The 25,873-nt window shown below is 32.9% G+C and overlaps 2 protein-coding genes and 1 pseudogene across 3 annotated transcripts; 1 reads left to right on the top strand and 2 right to left on the bottom strand.

The window, feature by feature from the left end:
* Positions 1–597: 597 nt before the first annotated feature.
* LOC122609032 (5-oxoprolinase) lies at positions 598–6,597 on the bottom strand. 2 transcript variants are annotated; one of them, XM_043782094.1, is made up of 2 exons: positions 6,430–6,597; positions 598–4,792 (listed from the first exon to the last, which is right to left on the bottom strand). In XM_043782094.1, the coding sequence occupies exon 2, from the start codon at positions 4,785–4,787 to the stop codon at positions 1,002–1,004; it is 3,786 nt and encodes a 1,261-aa protein (XP_043638029.1). In that variant the 5' UTR covers positions 4,788–4,792; positions 6,430–6,597; the 3' UTR covers positions 598–1,001. The 2 variants fall into 2 exon arrangements, with proteins under 2 accessions (XP_043638029.1, XP_043638033.1); XM_043782098.1 differs by having other exon boundaries at positions 598–4,789.
* Positions 6,598–8,140: 1,543 nt separating this feature from the next.
* On the top strand, positions 8,141–8,313 carry LOC122586190 (annotated as a pseudogene).
* A 4,392-nt stretch (positions 8,314–12,705) lies between these two features.
* On the bottom strand, positions 12,706–15,214 carry LOC122593897 (cytochrome P450 711A1-like). The gene is made up of 5 exons (XM_043766352.1): positions 14,946–15,214; positions 14,618–14,770; positions 13,753–14,506; positions 13,250–13,345; positions 12,706–13,151 (listed from the first exon to the last, which is right to left on the bottom strand). Exons 1-5 carry the CDS (start codon positions 15,212–15,214, stop codon positions 12,822–12,824), a joined length of 1,602 nt encoding a protein of 533 aa, XP_043622287.1. The 3' UTR covers positions 12,706–12,821.
* Positions 15,215–25,873: the final 10,659 nt, after the last annotated feature.

Here is a 25,873-nt window from a genome sequence, read left to right as displayed (position 1 = left end):
TTATATAATAAAAATCTTGATTCAAGGTCAAGAGAATGTATGTGAACGTAATTTGAATGTGTTTATAAAATAGTATCTTATTTATACGGTTATCTATATTTATAACCTTTTTCTTTAAAGAACAACTTTTTACCTTCATCATTAGGAAGCTAACTAGATAAAATCTCTTTTACCTTCCAATCATTACGATTGTCTATGGTTCACGATGCTATATGAATCATTGACTTTGATTCATGATTTAGTTGACCTTAAATTTTGGTCGTATTGAATGCGTATTTTATGTAGTTGTTTTTGTAGTTTTTGCATAACATTTTTCTTTATGTATAAAAAAAGCACTTTTAACATACTCGTATGTTTTTTCCCAACTTTTTATGATAAAGGCCACTCATTCGTTAAAACTTTTATGCAAGTAACTTATATTGTTGTTTATAATGCATGACAACCGCAAGAGATTATATATGGAAGTTCCTGAGCCAAACTTTGATTCATTCAAAATATAAAAACAAGGTAGCTACTCCTAAACTGATTTTTCCATCGAACTACACACATGAAGTATATTATTTTATTTATTGTAAATAAAACAAAAGGCACCAAAGATAATCAAATATCTTATATCTTAAATCATGCATCCAAAGAAGCAAGTTTATTGATAATGTGGTAATGGTTCTCGGGTACAGACTCTGTGTTAACAAAAAATTTCATACCATTAAACGTGTAGCAAACACAAACTTGATCACTCGTGATACAACCATAAGTGTTCGACAAAGATACAATTGTCCACCATCATCATTTACAATCGTCAGATCAATTGACTTCACCAAGGCGGAACAAATAGTCTCAACAAGAGTCTGATAAAATGTTTTGAGCTTTATTAATACATACACAACATCATGCTTTGCTCACCTTATTAATAAGTTTGAACCCATCTTCTCCGACATCCTCCAAAGAACCCAATCCAGTTGGTCACAACACTTCTCCCGAAACTCTAATCAAGTAGGAAATCAAACAGCACCCCATCCACCTCCACCAGGAGTATGAATCTCAAGAATTTCACCTGCTTCCACCTCAATACTATTCTTACCACCAAGAAACACACGCCGTTTATCTTTGGTTACCAGATAATTAGCTCCACGAGCACCATCTTCTCCTCCATTTAGCCCTCTAGGTGCATGAACCCGTCTCTCGGTAAGAACACTCACCACCACTGGCTGCCTAAACTCTATCTCCCTGACCACCCCATCACCCCCTTTATGAACCCCACCCCCGCCACTCCCCTCTCTCAACCCAAATCTATGCAAAATAACCGGATACCTCTGCTCAAAAATCTCCGGATCTGTCATACGAGTATTAGTCATATGACACTGGACCCCACTTGTCCCGTCCCATGTGGGCCCCGCCCCACTTCCGCCTGCAATTGTCTCATAGTAACCAAAAGTATTGTCACCAAAAGTAAGATTATTCATACAACCCTGTGAGCAAGCGCAAGCTTGAAATGCCATCAACACAACATCTGTGATCCTCTGTGAGGTCAGAACATTACCGCCCACAACAGCAGCTTTATCACTTGGAGATAGAAATGATCCAGGTGGTATATAAATTTTAACAGGTGCTAAACAGCCTTGATTTAAAGGAATATCAACATCAACTAAACATCGAAGACAGTATATAACAGCAGCTTTTGTTACAGCTTCGGGTGAATTCCAATTTCCATAAACTTCAGGGGTAGTTCCGGAAAAGTCAAAAAAGGCTTCACCTTTTTTAGAATCAATTGTAAGTTTCAAGTGAATTGAAGAACCATCATCCATGTAATCTTCTTCTTCAATGGTAAACAAATTATCAGCATTAGCGGATGAAAAAGAAACTTTCTCGGGAATCGACTTTAGCATTTCCCTAACAGCTTCTTCAGCGTTCTTTTGAACATAAACCATGTAAGATTGAACCGTCTCCAACCCGTAATGCTCAATAAGTTCTTTAATAAGAACTATTCCTCTTTGATTTGCAGCTATTTGAGCATGAAGATCTGATAAATTATCTTGAAGCCTGCGTGTTCCAGGAATTTTGACAGCTGATTCCTCTGAACTCGGAAATCGAAGAAGTTTTGTTATTCCGTCTTCTTGAAATATTCCCTTTTCAACAAGTTTGAATGCTTTAATAGCAGCTCCTTCTTCCCAAATGGACTTTGAAAATGGTGGCATACTTCCGGGAGTTATTCCGCCAATTTCAGCATGGTGGCCTCTGCTTGCAACAAAGAATACAACCTTTCCATTATCAAAAACAGGTGTAATTACAGTAATATCAGGTAAATGGCTACCACCAGAACACGGATGATTGGTCACTAATACATCTCCTTCATTCAAATTTTGACCCCAATATTCTAGTTGCCATTGGACTGTGCTAGACATGGCTCCCAAGTGAACCGGAACGTGTGGAGCATTAGCAACTAATCCACCATCAGGATCAAAAAGGGCACAAGAGAAATCGAGCCTTTCTTTTATATTTGTTGAAATTGAAGTCCTCTGCAGTGTTCTACCCATCTGTTCAGCTATACCCATGAATCTGTGATTGAATATAGATAACTGCACAACGTCTGCAACATTTCCTGATTCTTTCACATCGACCGAATTTGACTCAATTTCAATCTTTATGTTACCGTATTTGGTAATTATAGATTTACAATTAGGTTCAACTATCACCGTACTGTTACCGTTCATGATAATTGCAGGCCCAGGAATCACATGACCATATCCTAAATCTTCAAGTTTGAAAAGAGGTGTATTATGATATCCATTTCCAAAGTAAACCTTGTAACTCCCTTGAACTTTAGGGGTACCCGAAGAACTTTCAGTAACTCTTGGCTTAAGAATATTTGTCACTCCAATACCACGAACTCTTACATCACATATTAAAATATTTCTGTTTTCGAGTTTGAACCCATATTCTTGTTGAAATAGCTTAATAAACTCACCAGCGTAATCGTTTCCTGATCCTTTTACCATAATAGCAGTATCAGTCCCTTCATACCTTAAATTTAGATATGATTCCGTTGTAATGCTACCTTCTTCAAAGCCTTGATCTAGAAGTTTTTGCTTTACCAGTTTCAATAGCAGTGTTTCTCTACGCGAAGCTTCTAGAACAGTTTCAGGAGTGTAAGTAGCAGAATACGGTTCTTGAGCCTCTTCAATAACATCTGCTAATCCCATCCCATATGCACTTAAAATCCCACAAAATCTGTGTACTAAAACCTCATTCATGCCCAATGAGCGTGCAATGGCACACGCGTGTTGTGGGCCCGCACCTCCAAAGCAAGCAAGAGCATGGCTCTTGGTTTCGTGACCTTTCATCTCGGTTAACTGCCGAATAGGTCGACACATTGTTTCATTTGCAACATTTACAAACCCTTGTGCAATCTCCTCCACTGACATTTCTTGCGATAATGGATCTTGACTCTTTCTATAAAGATTGATTTTTTTAGCAAGCTTCTCAAACTCTTGCCTAGTATCATCAATATCCAAAGGCTGATCTTCATTCGGCCCAAAGATAGAAGGGAAATAATCAGGGATTACGTACCCCAAAACAAGATTAGCATCCGTGACTGCCAGCTCACCACCTTTCCGATAACAGACCGGCCCCGGGTGTGCACCTACAGATTCAGGCCCTACCCGGAATGATCCAAACTGAAACTTTAGCTTTGACCCCCCTCCAGCAGCTACAGTGTTAATGTCGAGCTGTGGTGCTTGAATTATGGCCCCTGCTATTTGTGTTTCAAGAACTTGTTCATAGCTTCCAGCATATCGGCTCACATCAGTAGAGGTCCCACCCATGTCGAACCCAATTAACGGTTTCTGGGTCTCGAGCCCAAAAAGGGTCTGAGAGTAGCCAACGACCCCGCCTGCAGGACCCGACAATACCGCTTTATGGCCCGAGAAACGATTTTCTGGAGCAAGACCACCATCTGATTGCATAAATAGAACATTCACTTTTCCCAAGTTATCATCAAATTTAGAAATGAATCCTGACAAATACTCTTTGATAACGGGAGTCAAATATGCATCGACACTAGCGGTCAAACCTCTAGGAACGGCTCGAACCATGGGAGTCAAAGAAGACGATAATGAAACATGCTTGAACCCCATACTTACAGCCAATTTGTTCACAGCAAGTTCATGATCTGGATATGTATAAGAATGCATTAACACAACTGCTAAACACTTGATTCCTTTCTCCAATAGACTATTAAGTAAAGGCCTCAAAGTTTCAACATTAACAGCCTTCACAACACGAACCTGCTCACCCGAAATGCCTGTAACTACGTTCTGCTCAGCAGATTCACAAACCAATTTCTCATTTTCAAGAACAAGCTCAATTCTCTCATCAACTTCTATGACCTCCTCATACAGATTAGAAGGTTTTAACACAGTAAGGTCAAAGATATTCGGGCGGGCCTGGTTACCGATCTGAAGCAAATCCTTATATCCTCGGGTCACACACAAAGCAATCCTCTCACCTTTTCTTTCTAAAAGTGCATTTGTTGCAACGGTTGTTCCCATGCGAATCCACTCGATGTTTTCAGTAGGGACTTTTGACGTTCTTGGGATCTTTTTTCCAGTAAAATCTTCCAAGATCCTTCTGATTCCTTCAACAGGAGCATCTTCATAGTTAGACGGATCGACAGACAACAATTTCATCACTTTGCCTTCAGACTGACCGGGAATTTCAGCATAGACATCAGTGAATGTGCCTCCTCTGTCAATACAGATCCTAAGTTTCCCTTCATTCACACTTCCCATGCCTCCTATATCACAGATAATAATGATTGTTTACAACACTCAAAGAGACACATATATAAACATAACTTCAACATCATAGATTGAAACATGAACCATAGAAGGAATCCCAAAAAATCTTCATAGATTGACCCGAATTTTAAAACTTCAATCAACTTTACACACACTCTTCAGGTTACCAAAGTGCGCAAACTTCTTTTACACAGATGGTTATCAAACTTCTAATTTGCGTTCTAATATGGCAGGCAAACTTTAATTTTTAGATATATGGTTAAAGTTATGATGATGCAAAATGTGTCAGTGTGGTAGAAAGCCAGGTGGCACCCAATTGGTATTGATAAGTGATGTAGCATCCATGTGGCGAGTCACGTAGCATTTTAATCATATGTGTAAAAAAAGGTTCACTTACCATATTAGAACAGTAACGAGAACTTGGTTGACCATATGTGTAAAAAACGTTCAAGTATCAAATTGGTAATTTAGAAAAAGCAGATGTCATTTCCATGACCTTAAAAAGAATAATTTACATTCGGCATAAACTAAACTAAGCTTGAAATGATTTTGATATTCTTTTGTAAAGGTTTCTAACTCAAACTCGTAACCAAACTACTAAATCCTATTGAAGAGAAACTGTTAGCAGGAGGAGGAGCAGGCTTCAAGAGATCAATATTTTCTTTCTTTTTCATCGAGACACATTTAGCATGATCATACCCATAAATACTACTAACTTAAAAAAGATAGTCAGACCGAAACTATTGAATGAAGAACATGTAAGAGATGTGTAGTAAGTTGATCAAGAATATCAAATTATGACTATGTTAAGAGGACTACAATTTACCATAATCAATAATCAAACAGATATTATCATCATGTACAATATATACCAAAAGACATAGTATGTACTATGTAGTTGCTTTATAGTAAAAGCATAACCTGTACTACAAATAGCATATATGGGATTGCTCATTACTTAATTTTAAAGTAGAAAAGCACTTGTGTCCCAACGAAATGTCCACTAGGAAAAAGCACATAATTTTAAAAAACAGAATGATTCTTGATCCTCATATAATAGCCAAATGACAATTCACCCTTTACTTTTGTACATAATCTACACTTTTATTAAAGGTAGAACGGATACGTTAGTTTTGACTTGGACATGCATATCTGGGACAAAGCGAGAAAACACCCCCGATTCTCCTATACTAGTATCTTAATAACCTAAAAGTGCAATCAAGCAAAGGTCAACGTATCTCGACTATACTAGTATCTACATATGTGTTCTTCTAGTCAAAGTTTACGAATTCAAAACTAGATTATACTATTACTAACTAAGTTTCTTCTGACGCTCAATGTCAATAACTGTAAAATGGTAATCGTTTCGCATTCTAAAAACATGATCATCGTCATTTTAGAAATGCAACATAATTTGATCATTTGTATATATATATATAAGATGTATCGACATCAACAAACCAAGCAAACGAAATGAATTTAAATGCATCTTTGTTGCTGTTGATTAATGAATTGCATATATATATATATATATTGACTAAAACAAAAATATATATTCGAATCCATCAAATTCATATAGAATTTATAATAATAATAAAGATAGTTAGTAGTACGATAGAAGAGTTAAAAATACCTTAAATGATGCTGCTGATGCTGATTCTTCTTTTTGATGGTGCTGAATTTATAGTATAACCCCTAATATACTACTGATAATAATAACAATGAGGGAGATTGAAATATATAATAAAATAAATAAATGTATGTATGTATATGAAGACTGATTGATGTGAAGGAAGTAGAAGAAGCCGTCAAGTGATTTGCTTTCATTTTTTTTAATTTAATATTACTACTGTAATGTTTATGCTTATCCACCTCAGATGTTCATTTAAAAAAAATACTTTTAACTTATTTATTGAACAATCACATACTCAGTTTATTTTAAGTCACAGTCTAAAAAATCTTTATAATTTATTATATTTAGTTTAAATTCAATTTATCAAAACTTTGGCTTTTCAGTATAACAAATATCTACAGATTCAATTTACATAATTTAAAGAATCGCCTGTTTTTTCAAATTCGTTGTGAATGATATATTTTCATAATGATAATATACTCCAAGGCTACTCGATACTGTTCTTTGAGAGTTTGAGCTGCCACAAAAAAAAAGTTAATTATTTTTTTCTTTAATTCTTCTCATCTACTAAAACTTTCATATAAGTCCATTAAGATGTTTTGTGTTTACAAGGAGGATACATGATGTGATTATAAGAACACCGTCGCTAAAATGGAAAATTATTTGTATAGATGACCGCATCTGAGACTGACCATAAAACTTGTATCTAAAATAGGCGATTAAGCTCCGTATTTTCATATGCTTGTCTTATAATCTGTATTTTCATATGCTTGTCTTATAATCTGTTTCCAGGACTGACACGAAATGAATTTGAGCTTGACGAGGTCCAGATATGCGCACATCCCTTGCCGGCTAAAATTACTAGAGTTTGACGGTTGCAACTTTCACGGCATATTGATGCTAGTAATAATAGATTGCAAACCCAAAATGACCACAAAAACCATGGTATATCTTTTTTTTATCTAACAATGAACCACAGCCATCAAATAAGTGTTTTACATTATTCGGATCAAAAACTGCCTACAAGTTTCTCATCAGCAGAAAGGAAAACAAATGACAAAACCAATATGTGGGCCACTGGAGATGGATGCCACACCTCTCTTTAACTTTCTGGCTCTGGTTTCTCAAAGAAGGTCTTCCTCACCCAATCAAATGGCTGCACTCCACACAAAAAAATAAAATAAATAAATGTTAGAACAAAGCCTATTTCTTTTAGCCTAATAAAGCAGACAAAAGACAATAATGAACAAACAAATGCCAAGGTTGACATTGCGTGTTTCGTCAATTCCTCATGGACAAGAAATTTTTTGATGAAAGATATTATTCAATAAAGGTAAATGTAAGAGTCATGGAAATCCCTCAATTAATCTCCAAACGTAAAAATGAGCATGTCAATTAACGTGAAAACTTTCTAAAGCATGAAATCTTGCAAGTTTCGTGTGAACATCGCACATATAAAACTTAGGAGTTACAAGCTGGGTAACCAGGCCAGGTGAGTTGGGCAACTGCTCAATTAAAGTAAACTTGGTACTTTTTTCTGCCAACTTTCAACTAATTGGTCCCATTTGAACTAAAACATGGATCAAAATTACCACCTCTAAAAAACATATTGCAGTGTTATGGAGGGTGTGACGAGTCCTGGGTAGGACTTCTGAGCAACACATTTCAGCATACACTTTTAAAATGTAATAGAACACTACTTATGTACTTCGTACCTTTCTCGGCCTTTTGGCTAAGATCAAGTGTAGTATCTACTTATGTACTTCGTAGAAAAATATGTTACTAGGAGAGTAGGAGCATATACATCATGCTACGAAGGCACCAATTTCTCCTTTTTGTATGCTCCAAATTCCAAACACTCCATTGAAGTTTTACAGCTGTAAATTTTATGTGCCAAAAAACAAGTTTTGCATGGACATGATCCACAATGCTAAATTTCCCAACGTGAACACACTGAGAACCTACTTTGCAAGTTATTGGCATTAGTACTCTCAACTTGGCTCAACTGTCGATAAGAATAAATTTTGGCAAAAGCAGGAAGGCTAGGTCAAAACATCGGTTCCGAATAGGTAACTTATCAGCATTCAGATTGGACGAGATCCACAGCTTTTGTTTCTTTAAACTTTGTGAAAAGGATAATATTGTGTTAAATATGATTAAGCTAAATTATAAAAATTATAGCAAAAATGTAACTTTCCAAAATGAAACCACTTGGAAGGTTTTTGCATTTGCAATACAAGTTAATCGACTTTCGTACACTGCCATTCCAGCTACTTTTTGCTGCTTTCTGTGAGATGATAGCTGATGCATGTTGGAGAGAAGAAAAAACCCAAATCAACCATATACCCCCCAAATCTGTCACAACTGACACCTTTATTCAATAGCAAGTTGCTGATTAACAACAAAAAGTAAGTGAAAACACAACACATCAATGGCACCCCACCCCCAAAAAGGCAAAATACTCACATACATGTTGAACCTACACGGAGCTAGGATGCAGAAGCAATAATCCACATTTGTAATACCTTGAACAGATTTATATACGATAATGTATTTGTTTGTATTATTCAATTCAACCTATAGTGTGTGAGCTTTGGTTGGTTCAACTTGTGAAATTGTACAAATGGAGCTATCATAACCTAAGTTACGAACTAGTCTCCAAAATTACATGCCAACAGTAAAACCAACCAGTCTAACGACCAGTTCACAGTTCAACATGACAAACCACACATCATCATTCAAGTCAAGAGGCTTTTTTTGATCATGAGTACTATCCATAGGTGCACTATGCAGGGTATATGCTAAAGAAGAATCCAAGACACTTTCTAAAGCTTTATCGGTTCCGTGTGATCTACAGTTAAGTATTACTACAGATCAATAAGACTTAAAAACTTCCTATTCCGTTGAATATTTCCTCTTGATAGACCAAAATCCACCATCCACAAGTAAAACATAATGAGACTTGAGCCTTTATACTAGTCATGGTGTTGCTATCAACAACATTAACGGCCAGCTTCTGACTACTATACCCCAGGATTCTAAGCTACATATGTAGTTGGAGTTCTGATCTTTTCAAGTAGCAAGCTTTATCTCTACACCCAGTTTGTATTTCAATTAACAAGTAGCTAACACTATTCCAACATAAATGCAAGACTAGATTACTAGCATACACACGTGGAACGTCAACTCAAGATTCCCAAAAAAAAATAATCTGAATGTACGCTGGTTTTACCCAGCAGATATATGATGATCAGTATTCAATTACAATAAATAAATAAAAAGGAAACTTTACGCCTTTTAGTAACCTAGATGGAACAAAGAAGCAAATTTTCTTAAGAATTACTTAGGCAGCATGGCTTGAAAAACTAACAAGTGTACTTAAAGTCGGAGTTCTGAACTTAATGTTACATTTAGAAAAAAACTACGTCGATTTATATCAAATAGTTGATGTAGAAACCAGATCTTTGATCGAAAACCCCCCCATTGATTATCGATTGCATTAATCATTTGTTTTATTTAACTACATACAAATCTAGTGCACCAAACATCAGGATTAATAAAATTGTATATTGAACCCACCACAATCATATAAGTAAATAACCTTAATACAACAAACCTATATGCAACTAAAAACATTACCAACACATACGGTAAAGGCCGTAACGCCAAACACATCAATACATACCATGCATTGATCATCAATCTATATATCTTTTGTAATTGTGTGGTAAAGTTTGACCAGAAAAGTCAAAAGCTTTATTTTCAAACCATAGATTATAATAATCAAGATTCAGATCTACTAACAGATAACAAACAAATCGATCATGGATATCATCGCAATCTTTGATTAATAATGATAATAGAGAAAATAAAATAAATGAAAATTAATATCGGGAGAATAGGATAAAAAAGAAGGGCGGCGCGGACCTGAACAAGCCAAACGGCGCCGGTGAAAGCAGCGACTCCCCAAGCGGCGGCGGCTTGAACATCGGTGGCTTGAGGGCGAACTTTTGGCTTCAAGAATTTCAGAGCGCTTCCTGCCATTTCTTTTTCTTTTTTTTTTTTTCAACTGAAAACCCTAACGAGAGAAGGAATATATTGATTGTTTCAAAGTTGTTTTGTTCTGTGTATGATGGTATAAGGATCCTTCCCATTGTGAATGCAATACCATACCTCTAAATCTTTAATTATTAATTAAAGAAAAATTACAATAATTTTTAGTAATTTTTTAATTTGTCTAATGATATACTATTAATAGATGTTAAAAAAGTACGGTAAGATTTATATAACTTATAAAGTAGATTTAGGTTTTTAGAAGTTGATTTGTTAAAAGAGAAATGATTGTTTAAATAAGATATGTTTAGAGATAAATGGATATTAATTAAAACTAGAACGGTCCTCGCGCAATGCGGCGGTGGTTGTAGCGGCAACGATGTGGCGGTGGGGGCGATTGTTGGTGGTGGAGGTGCCGTCAAGTGGTGTAGATAATTGATAAAAAGGTAATTAATGTAAAAGGTTAACAGAAATATTTTGGATAAATTACTGATATTATAATTTAATCATTATTGGTATTTTATTATTGGTATTTTAGATAATTCTTCCATAACTTTTACAGAGAGAATTGTTTTATTTATTAAATAATATAAAAGTATAGATTAGATGTATATGAGAATTAAGATTAAGAAAATAAGGATATTTTTGTATAAAAAAAGTGTTGAATTTCTTTAAATATGAGAGGTTAATATGCTTTATAAGGGGTTACAGATTATAGATATATGGTGGTCGGTGGTCCTTTTGGAAGCAGTCTCTCTACCCCTATGTAGAGTGGTAAGACTGTTTACAGCTCACCTCCCCCATATTCCGCGCAGGGATTGGGTACTGTTGTTGTGTTTTTGTGTATAGATTATAGATATAGATATAGATTATAGAAATAATATAAAAGTATAGATTAGTGTATAGGGGAATTAGGATTAACAAATAATGGTATTTTGGGTATAAAAAAATGATGAATTTCCTAAAATAGGAAAAGTTAATATGTTTTATAAGAGGTTATAGAAGTAGTTTTTCGTGAACACAAGATTATTATACAATAATGATGTACAAAAGTTTAAATGAGGTGGGTTAGGGCCTAGGGGCTCGATCTGAATTAATGGTGAGATTTTGGGTACTTTTAATCATTGAAACGTCTACGACTATTATTTTAGTTGGTTTTCTTAGGGCATCCACAATGGAGAAAAGCTTTTAAAAGTTTTTTACTTTGCCACTAGTCAATTAACCATCTTCAACGTCTTAAAAAGTCATCTCCTCAAATGGATAGCTTTTCTTAAAGCTCTTTTTACCACTAAACAAGGATAAAGCTTTTGATCAAAAGGTTGAGGATTGTCAACTTATTCATCAAAAAAGTTATTCACTCTAATGATATCAACCTTTACAAAGACTTTTTGTTTCAAAAAAAACTTTTCATTAACTTACCATTGGAGATGCTCTTAAAGAAATAATAACAAAAAGTACTATTTATGATTTTATTTGCATATAAAGTAGTGTATAATATTTTTATAATCTTAACCTTTTAAAAGAGATAATAACAAAAGTATTAAATCATTATGGTAGTTTCGAATAATATATTTTACGTATATATATTGCATGAATATATTAAAATTTTAGTTACATATATATTTTTGTTTTTATTAGAGAAAAGTAAAAGATAATCGAGAATGTATTTTTTTTTTTTTTTAAATTACTAATGAACTACTCAACGAGTTTATTAAACTTTTGGAATGAGTTGAGTTACCGACTTGTGCCGAGCAACTCAGCTAGCTCGACGGGTGACCTTACATTGTCGATGGATATGATATATTCCAAGAATCGATCATATGAGTATCAAAACTATTATTGTAGATGGTTATCGGCAAATGTTGGTTTCTGAACTCATTCTTATTATTATTTGTTTGTTTATTTATTTGATTGATAGTGTCAAAATTCGTTTTTTAGAAACTTCCAATAAACTTCTTGTTGATTAATTGGAATTGAAATGTGGGTGAATTACTATACATGTAAGGACGTCAATTGATCATCTACTTTCTGCGTAACCCTTGCTGGAACGATAGCTTCGAACATAAATATAACTAAAATGTTTATAATCATAACTAAAATGTAACAAAAGATATCAAAGTTCTTTTCATAAGGATTAAATCAGTAAACAAATTTTGAGTCGAGTTATTTGAGATGTTTTATTCAATTTTCAGTTTAATTTTGGTGATATACATATGACGCACATTTGAAGTCCAAACATTCAACCCTAGCTTTAATTCACACGGGAACAATATTTTGCTATAAAAATTTCAACACATCGATTCCATACACTAAATTTTTTTCTAAATTAGTGAGATCATTTACATCCGTTGGATGGCTCTAACCTTGACACCATGTTTGAAATTAAGAATAATGCCAAAACCAAGTTCCACTGGTTTTTCCATATTGGGCGAGTGTCGAAATATGTATCTCTGGTACAGATGGATCAACGTGAGCTTGATCTCTAAGAATGCAAATTTCTGACCAATGCACATTCTAGGTCCAATTCCGAAAGGTAAATAGGCGTAGGGATGCCTTTGTTTTTCTTCATCACAACCTGGGTCGAATCTCTCTGGCTTGAATTTTTCGGGCTCTTGGAAATTATTTGGGTCCTTTGTTAAGACTCCGGTCGCCAGCCATACCCATGTTCCCTATACAATACAAATTTATTATATGTAAGACTGGAAACAGATTCGGGTAGAATTAATGCTTATTTATGCAATAATAATTAATAAAAAAAGGTTAGTACCTTAGGGAGAACATAACCTCCAATATCTACTTCTGTGGATGTTTCCCTTGGTATCAATGGAGCAACCGAATAGAACCTCATTGCTTCTTTGATCACCTACACACATATGTCATATGAATGTATTTATATATATATTGGTTAAGTATCTCGGAGTAGTGTAAGTAACTTTTACACTTTTTCTATTGCGTGAATGTAACTTTCATTTTGTTCATTGTATCTAACTAACTCACTAAATTAAATGATTAAGAAATTTTTTTACGTTGACGAATCAAAAACTTCTACGTGGCAACTCATATGGTTTGCCATGTATACACTTTTACATTAATCGTTTAATTTAGCGGGTTAGTTACATACAATGAACAAAATGAAAGTGACACTCACACAATAGATCACACAATTGAAAAAGTGTAAAAGTTACTAACACACCCCAGCTACTAAACCCATATATATAAGGCTAAGATAGTTAAGAATAGTTGTCTTAACATAATATAGCTAGGACATGCCTGATCAAGATATGGGAATCTTGATTGTATATCATCAGCAGTTGGAACTTGATCCAGTGGACCAAAAGCATCAATCTCTTCAAGCAACTTCTTTTCAACTTCTAGATGCCCGGAAACCAGATAGACGACGGAGGAGAGAGTAAACGCTACGGTTGCTGAGCCACCCAGAAGGTGTTCGCACGTTATGCCGCAGATGTAGTCTGGTGTGAATAACTTCTTTGAAACAGTGTCTGATTCACTTGCATTTATTACCAGTGACAAGAAATCATTTGATCCTCTTTCCTTTTGGTTCATTCTCTTGTGCACAATTTCGTCTATTTGACTAGTCAACGTCTTATTTGTTCGGTCAAGTTTCCAGTCCATAGTGTAGGGAAGTTTACTAAGTATCTGGCAAACGGGCTTTCTGAGTATTGGAAGGAAGAGGCCTATGATGGTTGAGATTGGACCGGACAAGTCCATTTTAAGTGTTGTGGTGGAGAATATGTGTTGCTTGATAAATGACTCGGTTTGTTTATCATCCTTGTGATGGTTGTTTGACGCGGAAAGCCCAAATTCAAAGCCAAATGCAGCTTCCCCAATCACATCAGTAGCAAGTTTGAGCGATAATTCATCAAAGTTTATATCTTGGTCATCTTTTGGAAGATTTTGAGATGTCATTTTAATATAAGATTGTATCATTGGGACTAATTTTGCCAAGTGTGATGGTTGGTAGACTGAAAGTATAATATTCCTCATAGCTGACCATTTTGAATCCCTGAAATTAAAACGGTGAGTCCCCATTTAGTAACAGGCCAGTCAACGACGCTTTTCAAATTTTACGGTATAAGTCATCAACGAAGAGAAAAGAGCTAAAGATCGAGAATACCTTATCCAGAGGAGACCTTTTTGATGGATTGGGGAAGCCAATATAGGAGGAAGGATACTTCTATTGGGCATGTCTTTGAATTTCTTGATCCCAACTTCTTTGCATAACTCTGGATTAGCCACAATCACTATCGGTTGTCTCCCCAAGTGAAACCTGTTTAAAGTTCACAAATTCTCACATATGTAATAAGAATATGGCACAATTTTGGTTATAGCTTGTGACCTTTTAATATATTATGTTGGGGCTAGTATGTGATCATCTTTTAATTTCATGCATGCAGTTTGCAACTTTCATTCTTTTTAATAAGATCTCGTGATCGAAATGAAACCTGAAAATAGGGCCATATCTCTTGGCAAGTATAGAAAATAAATCAGGACCATGTTGAGCAAGCAAATGCAAGTGTCCAAGAAAAGGAATGGCTGGAGGACCAGGTACTCTTCTAACGCCCCAAAATGGTGTATAAAAGTAGCCTAATATAATACCACCAACTATGGTTAAGACTAATGATAAAACTAAGGATGGTGTCCCTTTGTAGGAGGAGGACAATAGTTGTATAAACTCAGTGATGACATGTACACCAATGTTTGATGTTTTCATTTGGAGAGATGATTAGTTTGCTGAAATGGATAATATGTTTATAGGAAGATGAATTGATGTCAAATGGGCAATGTTTTGGTTGATTTGAAATTTCAACATACATCTGTCTCCTTCTCATAATTTTTTTTTCTTTTTGGAAATGATTTGGTTGGTTGGGGGTTAGTTCATTTAAAATCATCCAATCAGTTTGATACTCCTAAATATATCTATATAAATATTAAAATAGTAAGAATTCTAGCATTTTAAAGCATTCTTCAATTTAAAGCTATTTTTAAAAATTGTCACATAGGTCTTTATCCTATGTGACATCTTTATATTTTTCTATAATATATAAATCCACAAAGTTATACTATCTAAATATATCTATTTAAATAAAAATAAAATCTATATATACACAAATTTTTAAAAAAACAAAAGTGAAAGATCAAATCCTACATTATGATAGAAACCATATGAACTGAAAATCTATGTACAAAATTAGAAAATATTTAGTTTTCAAAATATTTATATCTTATTCTTTTATCCACTATAACCAATAACCAATAGAATATATCATATTGTGATTTAGTTTTTTTTTTTTTTTTAATATCATTTTCTAAGTAGTGATTTACGTTTTTGAAGCATTAGTTTGTTCTTTGTAATCTACTGTAATTTTAATTTGGTTTCTAACTATATTTAAAGCTTTTCGGTTTTTATGAATTTTAATATTTGATGAAGCAAGTTTCATGAAACTATTTCATTTGAATGAGTGTGATGAAATTCTAATAAATCATCTATTACTTTGCAAAAAATAATATATCGTTATGATTTAACATTACATTTATATTTTAACTTAATTTTATGTTAATTAGTATTGCATGAAGTACAGTATAATATAAGATTAAGAAAAAAGTCATACAAATATATTTTAGTTTTTTTTAGTTTCGTTAAACTCAATATATAATGAAAAGACAGCATGAAATATGAATCACAAACATTTTTCCACCAATTATTTGTTTAGCCTTTTCGTAATCTTCTACTTTGATTGTATAATTGCGTATTGAAAGCAAAAACATTAGATAACCGCACATCGTGCGGGGTAAAATACCTAGTATATATATATATATATACTAGGGTTTTTTTACCCGCACGATGTGCTACTTTTTTTAGGTAGATCTTAATAAAGCGAGTTTTTGAGTTAGATTTATTAAATATAAATAAAATTACTTCAATGATTCATAATTTACGTGTAATTGATTACCGTATACATAAAAAGCATAAAGCATGAGAATTAGTTTGATAAAAGTCAAAAAGTTAGATATATAAATGAATGACGTGAAGAAAATTTACGAATGAGAACTTTACTTAATCAACAAATCAATTTTGTGGTAGTTACTCGATGGAAGTCATGGAACATGGGCAAATCTTTTTTAAATATGGTAGAAGATTTATGTTTAGGATCTAATTAATGAAATACATATATTTTTCACTTTTCATATATTTTGTACCGTAAATAATGAGTTACACTCTGTATTATGTTGGATTTATGTAATTTTGAAAGATTTGTTTTTTGATATAAATAAATAAATAATATTAAATATTGTGAAAAAAAATATGAAGATGCCACATAGGATAAATCTTACGTGGCAATGTTTAAGGATAGCTTTGATTTGAGAAGAATGACTTCGAACGCTCGGATAACTACTCTTTTAATATATATATATATATATATATAGGGGGATGGGAATATAAGGCTGTCGGGTATCTAAACTTAGGTGTGGAACACTCACATATTGTTTTTTTAATCCATTAAAATCATGGGGGCCCATGCATTTATTCATTAAACAAGAAATAATAAAATATTAGTATGTGAGGGGTTCCACACCTAAGCTTAGATGCCAGACAGCCTTATATTTCATTTTCCCATATATATATATATATATAATATAAAATTATCCAAAATAATAAAATTTAACATATGTATAAAATAGATGAAATTTTCACTTAATGAGAAATTATTTTTAGCCGTTGAGACGCATATGACTTGAAAAAGAGTAAAGAGTATTGATGGTAACTAATTAAGGGTAAAACATATGAGGTTCATCATGTCAAGCATTGATCGACTTGGAGAAGTTATCTTCAATATACGGAGCTTTATGTATGGTTTTTCTAAATTAGTTAATATGATTACAGTTAAGTATTTGGGAGTATTGTAAGTAACTTTTATATTTTTTCTATTGTGTGAATATAACTTTCGTTTGGTTTATTATATGTAATATAACTAACCCGCTAAATTGAACGATTAATGTAAAAATTTTACGTTGACCAATCAAAAACATTTATGTGACAGCTCGTATGGTTTGGCATGTATACACTTTTACATTAATCGTTCAATTTAGCGTACGTGTTAGTTACATACAATGAACCAAATGAAAGTTTACATTCACACAATAAGAAAAATGTAAAGGTTATTTACACCTCCAAATACTAAACCCTATAAGTTATAAGTTTAGAGAAAGTATCTGGGGATGTAAGTAACTTTTAAACATTTCCTTTTGTGTAAATCTAACTTTTTATTTAGTTCATTGTATGTAAGTAACCTGCTAGACTGAACGATTAATGTAAAATTGTATACGTGGCAAACTATATGAGCTGCCAAGTAGAAGTTTTTGATTGGTCAACGTAAAAGTTTTACATTAAAATTCAATTTAGCGGGGCTAGTTACATACATTGAACCAAATTAAAGTTACATTCACACAATAGAAAAAATGTATAAGTTACTTACACACCCACATAATTAACCCATAAGGTTATGGAGGTTACTTCAATGGCTGCTGGTGTACGTTACGATAACTTTAGAGGCATGTTTGGATCATAAACTCCTTTTGATGCCATTGGTGTGAGTTTGGGAATAAAACATGTATTCGCAATAATGGAGCAATAACAGTATAACACACTAGCTAGCTGGGTCAGTTGGTGGGATTAAATCTTTGAAATTCGCTGCAACTGGAGTTGATGAGGGTCTCTTCTACAGAGTTGTTGTCATGGGGAAAAACTTAACAGGAGCGGCTCTAAGTAGAAATAAATAAAAGGGTAAATTGCACCAAAAGATAATAAAAGGTATCCAACAAACCTTTTTTAAACAATTTTAAAGGTTTCCATTAAATTTTTGTACCATTGGGGGAGAAGTTTTGTTGGTGCCCAGATAGGCCCGACGGCCCCTTTTTCTTTTCAGTTCACTAGTGTAGTTTTATGTTACGTGTCTGAAAAATTATTTTTCTAATTAGTATTTATAGATCATGTAACTTTTTGACGCCATCTGAGTATTTTTCGTAGTGTTATTTTTTGTTCCCCATAATTTTAGTCCCCCGTGTTAAATTGTTCAAGATCCGCTACTAGGGACCGTGAATCTCTTTTTAAACCATCGATACAAAACGACTAAATAAACCGTCACATAAAACATTTCAAACGATCTAACAAGTTATTTGCTCAAATTTCATTGAGATTTGACTTTTTGTCAAAACTTTTACTTAATTTACGGTCTTCCTAAAAGTCATTTTGGCTGAAACGTCAAAATTCTTTAATATAAATGTTGGGTATTTGTATAACTAGTATATCACTTTTAAAGCCATGTACGAAAATTAATGGAAACACGATTTAAAATGTCAAAAAAAAGAGGTTTTATTTTAAATTTTTGAAAAGATGGATACCTTTTATTGATAAAAAAACTATGATACCTTAAACTTAAAAATCAAAGTTGAATACCTTTTTGTGCAATTTACCCTAAATAAAATTTTTACTTAATGTAATACTCCCCCAGTCCAACTAGAAATGTCATATTTTTAATTTCAAAGTCTAACATTTGCAACTTTGACCTTAATTAATAATATTTGCGTTAGATAAAACTTGATAAAAGTTATATGAATTGATTGTGTTTTTTAATGGTATAATTTTTTATCAAGTTTTATATAACACAATAAAATATATTTAAGGTCAAAGTTTAAAAATAAAACTTTAAATATTCAAAGTATGACACTTCTGATGAAACGTGGAACATGTTTTTTACCTTTATAGTTAAGACGCATATTACTTAAAAAGACTATTCATGGTAATTAGTTAGAAAATTACTAAAATGACAAACAAATTACAAACAAAAAGTTACAAACCTAATTGTCAATTAAATGAATATATATATATATATATATATATTTTTCTCTTTCCATGCTTGATTGTTTCATATGGTTTTAAACTTTTAATGTCTAGAACATAGTTACAGGATTCACTAAATACCCCATGAATTCTGTTTTTGATTCGGCGATCCAATTCGAGATACGATTCGTGAACCCATTCACGAACCGAATACAAAAAACATTGAACTAGTAGAGGGTGGTTCGACGACCTCAAATGAGTGTGGTTCAGCAAATTGGACAGGAAAAATTCATGTCTTGGAAGCACTAGGTTCGATGAATTGTGTTGGGTTCAATGATTTTTTATTTAACAAATAATTAAATATTGCAGTTATAAAATAACTATATTAAATGGATGAAAAAGACAAAGGATGGAGTAGTTTTTAAGTATTTGTTTTGTTTTATGTATCTGGTTTTAAACTTTTAAGTTTAAAAACTTGAAATTTTTTATTTTTTTTAAGGATTGAAAATGCTTTGACTTTGAAATATTATATATTCGAACCTATTATTGTATTTTTAGATTCGGGTTCATCGAACCAAAACATATCAAAACAATCCGAAATGAGTCTACCCCTCCCGAACCGGATTCATAGGACCTCGCGAATTACAATCCCGAATCGCGAATCATGTGACTATGGTCTAGAAATGATTGGGTTATTTGGGGTATTGTTTTACTGTTTTAGTTTTTTTTTTTTTTGTCATATTCTTATTTGGGTTCTTTGTTATTTTTTAAGACTCCGATATGATATATATTTGTTACTTGTTGGATCACCACATTAGATTATGTTACGTATTGGATGGGTCAAGAAGTGCTTAGCATATTTGGTTTGACATATTAATAAATAGATTACTAGATAAATAAATAAATGTCAAAGAAGTGTTACATGTAATGAATTTTAAAATTTGGGTTATCGGATGTATTCGACATATCAAAAACTTACATACAGACAACGTGACATTGGACGTGTAAGCTTATATGGTTGTCACATATATCTGCTATCCAGTATCTATAATTTGAAAATTCGTTACATACAATAAACATCCGAGTAGTTATTACGCAACATAAACATTCATGTATAATTTTATTAAATTTCGACACCCTAAACTTTAATTTAATTATATAAGTATTTCAGGTGTACAACTTATTAAGATAAATTAAAAGGACATATTGTTTATATACTACCCCTCATACGTGTCTGTTAAAAGACATTTCAATCATATTAATAAATATAGACAAATTTAATCGACTTCATATCATAGTTTCCATTCAAGTGCACTTACTTCGATACACTAAAACTTTACAAGATAGTTATGTGGGTATCAATGTAATACAAGGGATTAAGAAGGGAAATTGGGCTATTTGACACATCAAATAACACATCTACGCACCTAATAATTCTAAAAATAAAACATGTACGCAATTAAAAAAAAAGTGTAACTTTTATTTACAAAAACATTTTTAATGACACCCGACAAGTCCTAGCCGACATTTCCTAGTTTCATCGAAGGACCCACACTCATTCGGTATGGATGTACACTATTTCATCTCGCTATAACCTAACTTCCACGACCATCATACTTTTGTTAAACATATGAATACTCCGCTTACAAGTCATTTGTTAATCTTTGAAGCATATGCTTAGTCATATGCTAGCGTTTCCTAAATCCCCGCAGGGGATACCGGTTCATCAACAGAATAAAACCACATCAAACGCTGATTTGACTCTACACGATGATGTAGTAACACCGTCCTTCTACACGAAGGCTCACCAACATCATTATACGAATGTTGCACGACTTGTATTATTCTATCGCATCATTGATTGTTTTGTCGAAGTCGGTTGAATCAATTGAATCATCCCTAGCGGATGATAATGACGGAGACTCGGTTTGGATCTATAAGTCCCAAGTTGATGGGTTACCTGAATATACCTCAATATCAATAACAATGACTGGCAAGCAACACTGATCTGGTAAGGTAACCAGTTCAGATGTAACGATCCAGATTTCAGATAACAAATAAAAAAATGTAAATGCAAGAAACTAAATGACTGAAACTATATAAATAATATATATATATATATATATATATCAAGTATGTGGCAAATGGACAATATATTTTTCAATGTATATTATTAAGTATGTTAAACAAAATACGAAAGTTGTTGTGAAACAAAGATAAACACCTAAATGTAATATCTAAACAACCTTGAAATACAAGTGATCTAATAAACATTAGAGTATAACTCATAAGTTGCAATGCCAAAGTTTTGAGCCCTTTGCAAATGGTGAAATGCCTTCTATTTATAGGCAAAGTCCATGATGACGTGGACTTAGCCGTACATATTATAGTTGATAGCATTTATCAATTCCTTAACATGCGTAATATAGTATAGGTGTGAAAGTCACTTTGATGTGACAGTTCACCTTTATTTTCAACCTTTTTACTCGATCTTATACTTTTCCAGACAATATGGTATTATCCGGGTAAAAATTGGTAAAGTAAAAAAGTTTCCTCATAATCAGTGTAAGTCAAAAAGCTGCTTCATAATTAGTGTAAAGTGTAACAGGATCCATAAAACTAGTGAAATATATAGTAGTATAGATGTTTTTAGGTATAAAATGAAAGGGGAAATGAAGTGTTCCGTGGTTAAAATGTATATGTCCATATAGGGCTTTTAAGAAAATGATAATAATAGATAAAATTAGTTAGAGACAAAATTAAATAAGTAACTAGTATCGTGGAGACATAAAGCCATAACGGCGACATTGCATATGTCCACAAATGCGCATTAATTGCACGTGCTCAACAATGTGCTTTTGCTTCTTCTTTTTTCGTTTTTTTTTTATTAATTTATTTACACAAAAATACCGAGATGTCTAGGTTATCTTAATCGAATTTGAGTTAGTAAGCCTCTCGTCGAATAGATATCAAGTTAAACTTCTCGATAAGACATTTTAATCACTCAGAGATCTTAACGGAAACGTTCATCCAGATCCTATTATAAATGGATGTTAAATATCTATGGTCATTCCTATGTACTCTTGCTTAACATTGTATTCTCGAGTCTGTTTTTAAAAGGACGGAAAAAAAAGAAGCTAAATTTTCTTCCTTATAAATCTTTCGAGAAATGGATTGATTATATTTGTTAAAATCTTTTTTTTTTTTTTCATTTCATTTCCTTTCATTTTCTTCTCTATAAAAAAACTCTAAGATGATAAAAAGGTTTAATATTCTTTAGCATCTTTTTTTATTTCAATAGAAAACTCAAAAAAAGTGTTAGTTTATTTAGTAATAAAAGACACTCTTTTTCTTCATTTAATTTAACTATTGTCCGCTAACTTAATGTCATTCAACATTCATTCATCAATGATGATAGATTGGATCAAGGGGATGTTTATCGGGCCAGATTGCCATTGTTATGCATAGACGTGGGCATTTGATAACTAATGGCAAGAGTACAGTTGTGTCTAAGGACGATAACTACAATTCCAACTTTGGGTGTTTTAGATGGTTACCCTTTTAGATTGGTTCTATTTTCATCACCATTTTTGTCATTAGATTACATCTTCATTTATGTTTTAAATTGAAAGTTGTTCGAACATAAATTGATCAATGCAGTGACGATGAAGATTAAAAGGTCACAACCATCGCAACTCCTGAGAATTCAGCGCAAACCTATCAAGTTCTTAGCGAACCTAAGGTGACAATGGTTGTGAGATAATTGTGATTGATTGAATGTATATAAATGTGAAAAGAATTGTATGTATCCAAAAGAATTCTTGACAGAGTATTTATACAAGAATTTTAGGAAACTCTCGTACATCTTTCTAATATTCTTGTACAGTTAATTCCCTATGTAGTAAGAACATACAGTGTGTATATATATGTTTAAGCGTACACGTTAGTAGTATCCATATGCAGACTTTCAAATGTTTTATTAGAATATATTGTAATTTGGGCCGAGACCATTGTCATGGTATTGGGTCTTCCTTGTTATTAATATAAACTAGATATGTCATTCGGGCATTGCCCCGAAAGACATTACATTTATTAACGATTTAATAAAAATATTATTTAAGAGATAATGTGCCATAAACTTTTTGAAAAAAACATGTATTATTCAAATTATTAAAAACTGACATTTGTCAGTTAAAAAATAAACTATAAAAGTTTTGTGTGAAAGTCGTTCGCATAAAAGTTTAGTGCTAAAAGTGTAAGAGACTTAAATGTTATGGTGAAAATAAAAGAAAATCAAAAAGTATAAAAATTTAGTGCTAAAAGTATAAGAGGTTAAAATGTTGTGGTGAAAATAAAATGAATAGAAAGTTTATTATTCATTCAAAATCTTTTATCTCAAAAACCATGTATTGATAAATTATAAACATTGTATGGGTGTTCATAAAGTTTCATGCTCTTCCATTAGAGATGTCATTCGATATACTTTCGACGAATTTTTAAATCCGATGGCGGAGCCCGTATGACTAAGACATTTGACTATCACACTCTATAACCTATCATCTCCTATGACCTATCACCTCCACCATCTCACCGCCACAACGCGCGAGTACTATCTCTCGTTGTCTTATAAAGGAGGAACACCTTTTTTTTAAGAAAGGATGATTTGAACCAACGAAGATACACATCTTCTTTATTCATTAATTCAAACATCTCTACCTATAATACCCTAAAATCTCACTCACTAATTTTTTTCTCTCTACTCAAATCACAACCACTCATTTTTTCTTTCTCCTCTGTAAATCATTTTATTTTTCTAGTTCATTCAAAAAATCTTTTATCTCAAAAAACGTATATCGATAAATTATAAAAATTTCATGAGTGTTCTTAAAATCTCACACTCTTTCATTAGAGCAGTCATTCGATACACTTTCGATGAATTTTTAAATCCGATGGCGGATTCCGTACGGCTAAGGCATTTGGCTATCACACTCTATAACTCATCACCTCCTCTGACCTAAAGACCCCACCATCTCACCGTTGCAACACGCGGGTACTATCTCTCGTTAAGTTAAATCGAAGACTGTGCAAAGTTGAGAAGTCCATTAACTATTAACATGTTCATAGGGTGTTGTATATGTTACGGATCCTTTCAATTCAAGCAGTAGTGCTCATGAAAATTTTCTAAGACTAATCCGCCTACTAGCTTCGTACGTTGTTGATTACTTTGGTTTGTTAATTATTTGCACATATTATAATATATATATACGTGGGAATCGTAAATGAAAATTAGAAAATAGTTTTTACTGTAATAAACAGGAAAGACAATAATCTTAATCTTTTGATCTTCTAGCTAGTTTATATGTGAAGTAACTAGAGGGTACCCACACAATGTAGTAACGGTAACGACGATAGGTTGTGATGGCTGTGGCGGTGGCGGTGGTGGTGGCGGTGGTTGGAGCATGATTATTAATGTAAAAGTAATTGATGTTTAAGGGGGTTTGTAGTTATTTAAAGGGTTGAAGGCGTGTGTTGTAAATGAGGGAAAACTTTTGAGACAAAAAACAACTAAACTTTTCCTTCTAATCCATTCCATTCCTTCCTTTTCCACACTTAGAAAAATCTTAAGAATGCATGTATTGTTTAGTTTACTTAAAGGTGGAAAGGAAGGGAGAGAAGAGGGGAAAAGTATAAAATGTATTCTTAAGATTTTTTTAAGAAAAATGATAAATCCTTCTAAAGATTAGCCTAACAATCCTCCTAAAACTATAAGAAGATAATATGTGTTTATCCATTAATTTTCTTTCCTAATCTTGTCCCCTGATTTTTTCACATAACATCATCTCATGATTAGGAAGATTTTTAAGCTAATTAGTTAGGATGATTAATCATTTCCTTTTTTTAGATGTGAAAAGGGAAGGAATGAAAAAGATAAGAGGAGGAAGTTTAAGAAAATGTCATAAATGGTCTATGCGGTTTGTCATATTCGCATTTTGACCCCTGTACTATTTTTTGTTGCAAACGGTCCTTTGGTTTTCCATTTTCGTTGCTAGCGGTCCCTAGTACTTACAGACGTTAGTTTTTGGCCGTTAACGAGGGTATAATCGTCCATTTACATACACAAACACCCTTCTTCTCCCTCCTTTCTTCTTCCTTCTTCCGGGAAACACCACCACCATCAAAATCTGGCCAACAAAATCCTAAATATGGCTAAATAAAAAAAAAGTTAACACAATCATTTTTTTTCCTTCCAAAAATATCATGATCATTCAACACAATCTCAAACCTTTATTATCTTCCTCAAAATTTGCTATTCAAAGCCTCTATAACAGATCTGCCTAACACCTAGTTCAATATTCCCCATCATCACTTCCAAATAAAATACATACATCTGTATCTAATGTCTATATCTAAAACAACCATCCATTTACAAAAGATCATAACAAAAATCATCTAATATCTATTCATCTAAAATTATCGTAACAACAATTAAATTAATTAAATGTATCCAAAAAATAATTGCTCATGAGGATG

This window comes from Erigeron canadensis, chromosome 1 (assembly GCF_010389155.1).
Source record: "Erigeron canadensis isolate Cc75 chromosome 1, C_canadensis_v1, whole genome shotgun sequence".
In the NCBI taxonomy this organism is placed as follows: Eukaryota; Viridiplantae; Streptophyta; class Magnoliopsida; order Asterales; family Asteraceae; genus Erigeron; species Erigeron canadensis.
This window is presented reverse-complemented; position numbering and strand designations above follow the sequence as displayed.

What these genes read in the sequence shown, in the direction of transcription:
- LOC122609032 (XM_043782094.1), bottom strand. Translation starts at nt 4,787, where the DNA reads ATGGGAAGTGTGAATGAAGGGAAACTTAGGATCTGTATTGACAGAGGA.
- LOC122593897 (XM_043766352.1), bottom strand. Translation starts at nt 15,214, where the DNA reads ATGAAAACATCAAACATTGGTGTACATGTCATCACTGAGTTTATACAA. An exon ending in AAAGGTCTCCTCTGGATAAG is followed by an intron (nt 14,507 to 14,617) that starts GTATTCTCGATC and finishes TTTTAATTTCAG; the next exon opens with GGATTCAAAATGGTCAGCTA. An exon ending in GATTCCCATATCTTGATCAG is followed by an intron (nt 13,346 to 13,752) that starts GCATGTCCTAGC and finishes ATATGTGTGTAG; the next exon opens with GTGATCAAAGAAGCAATGAG.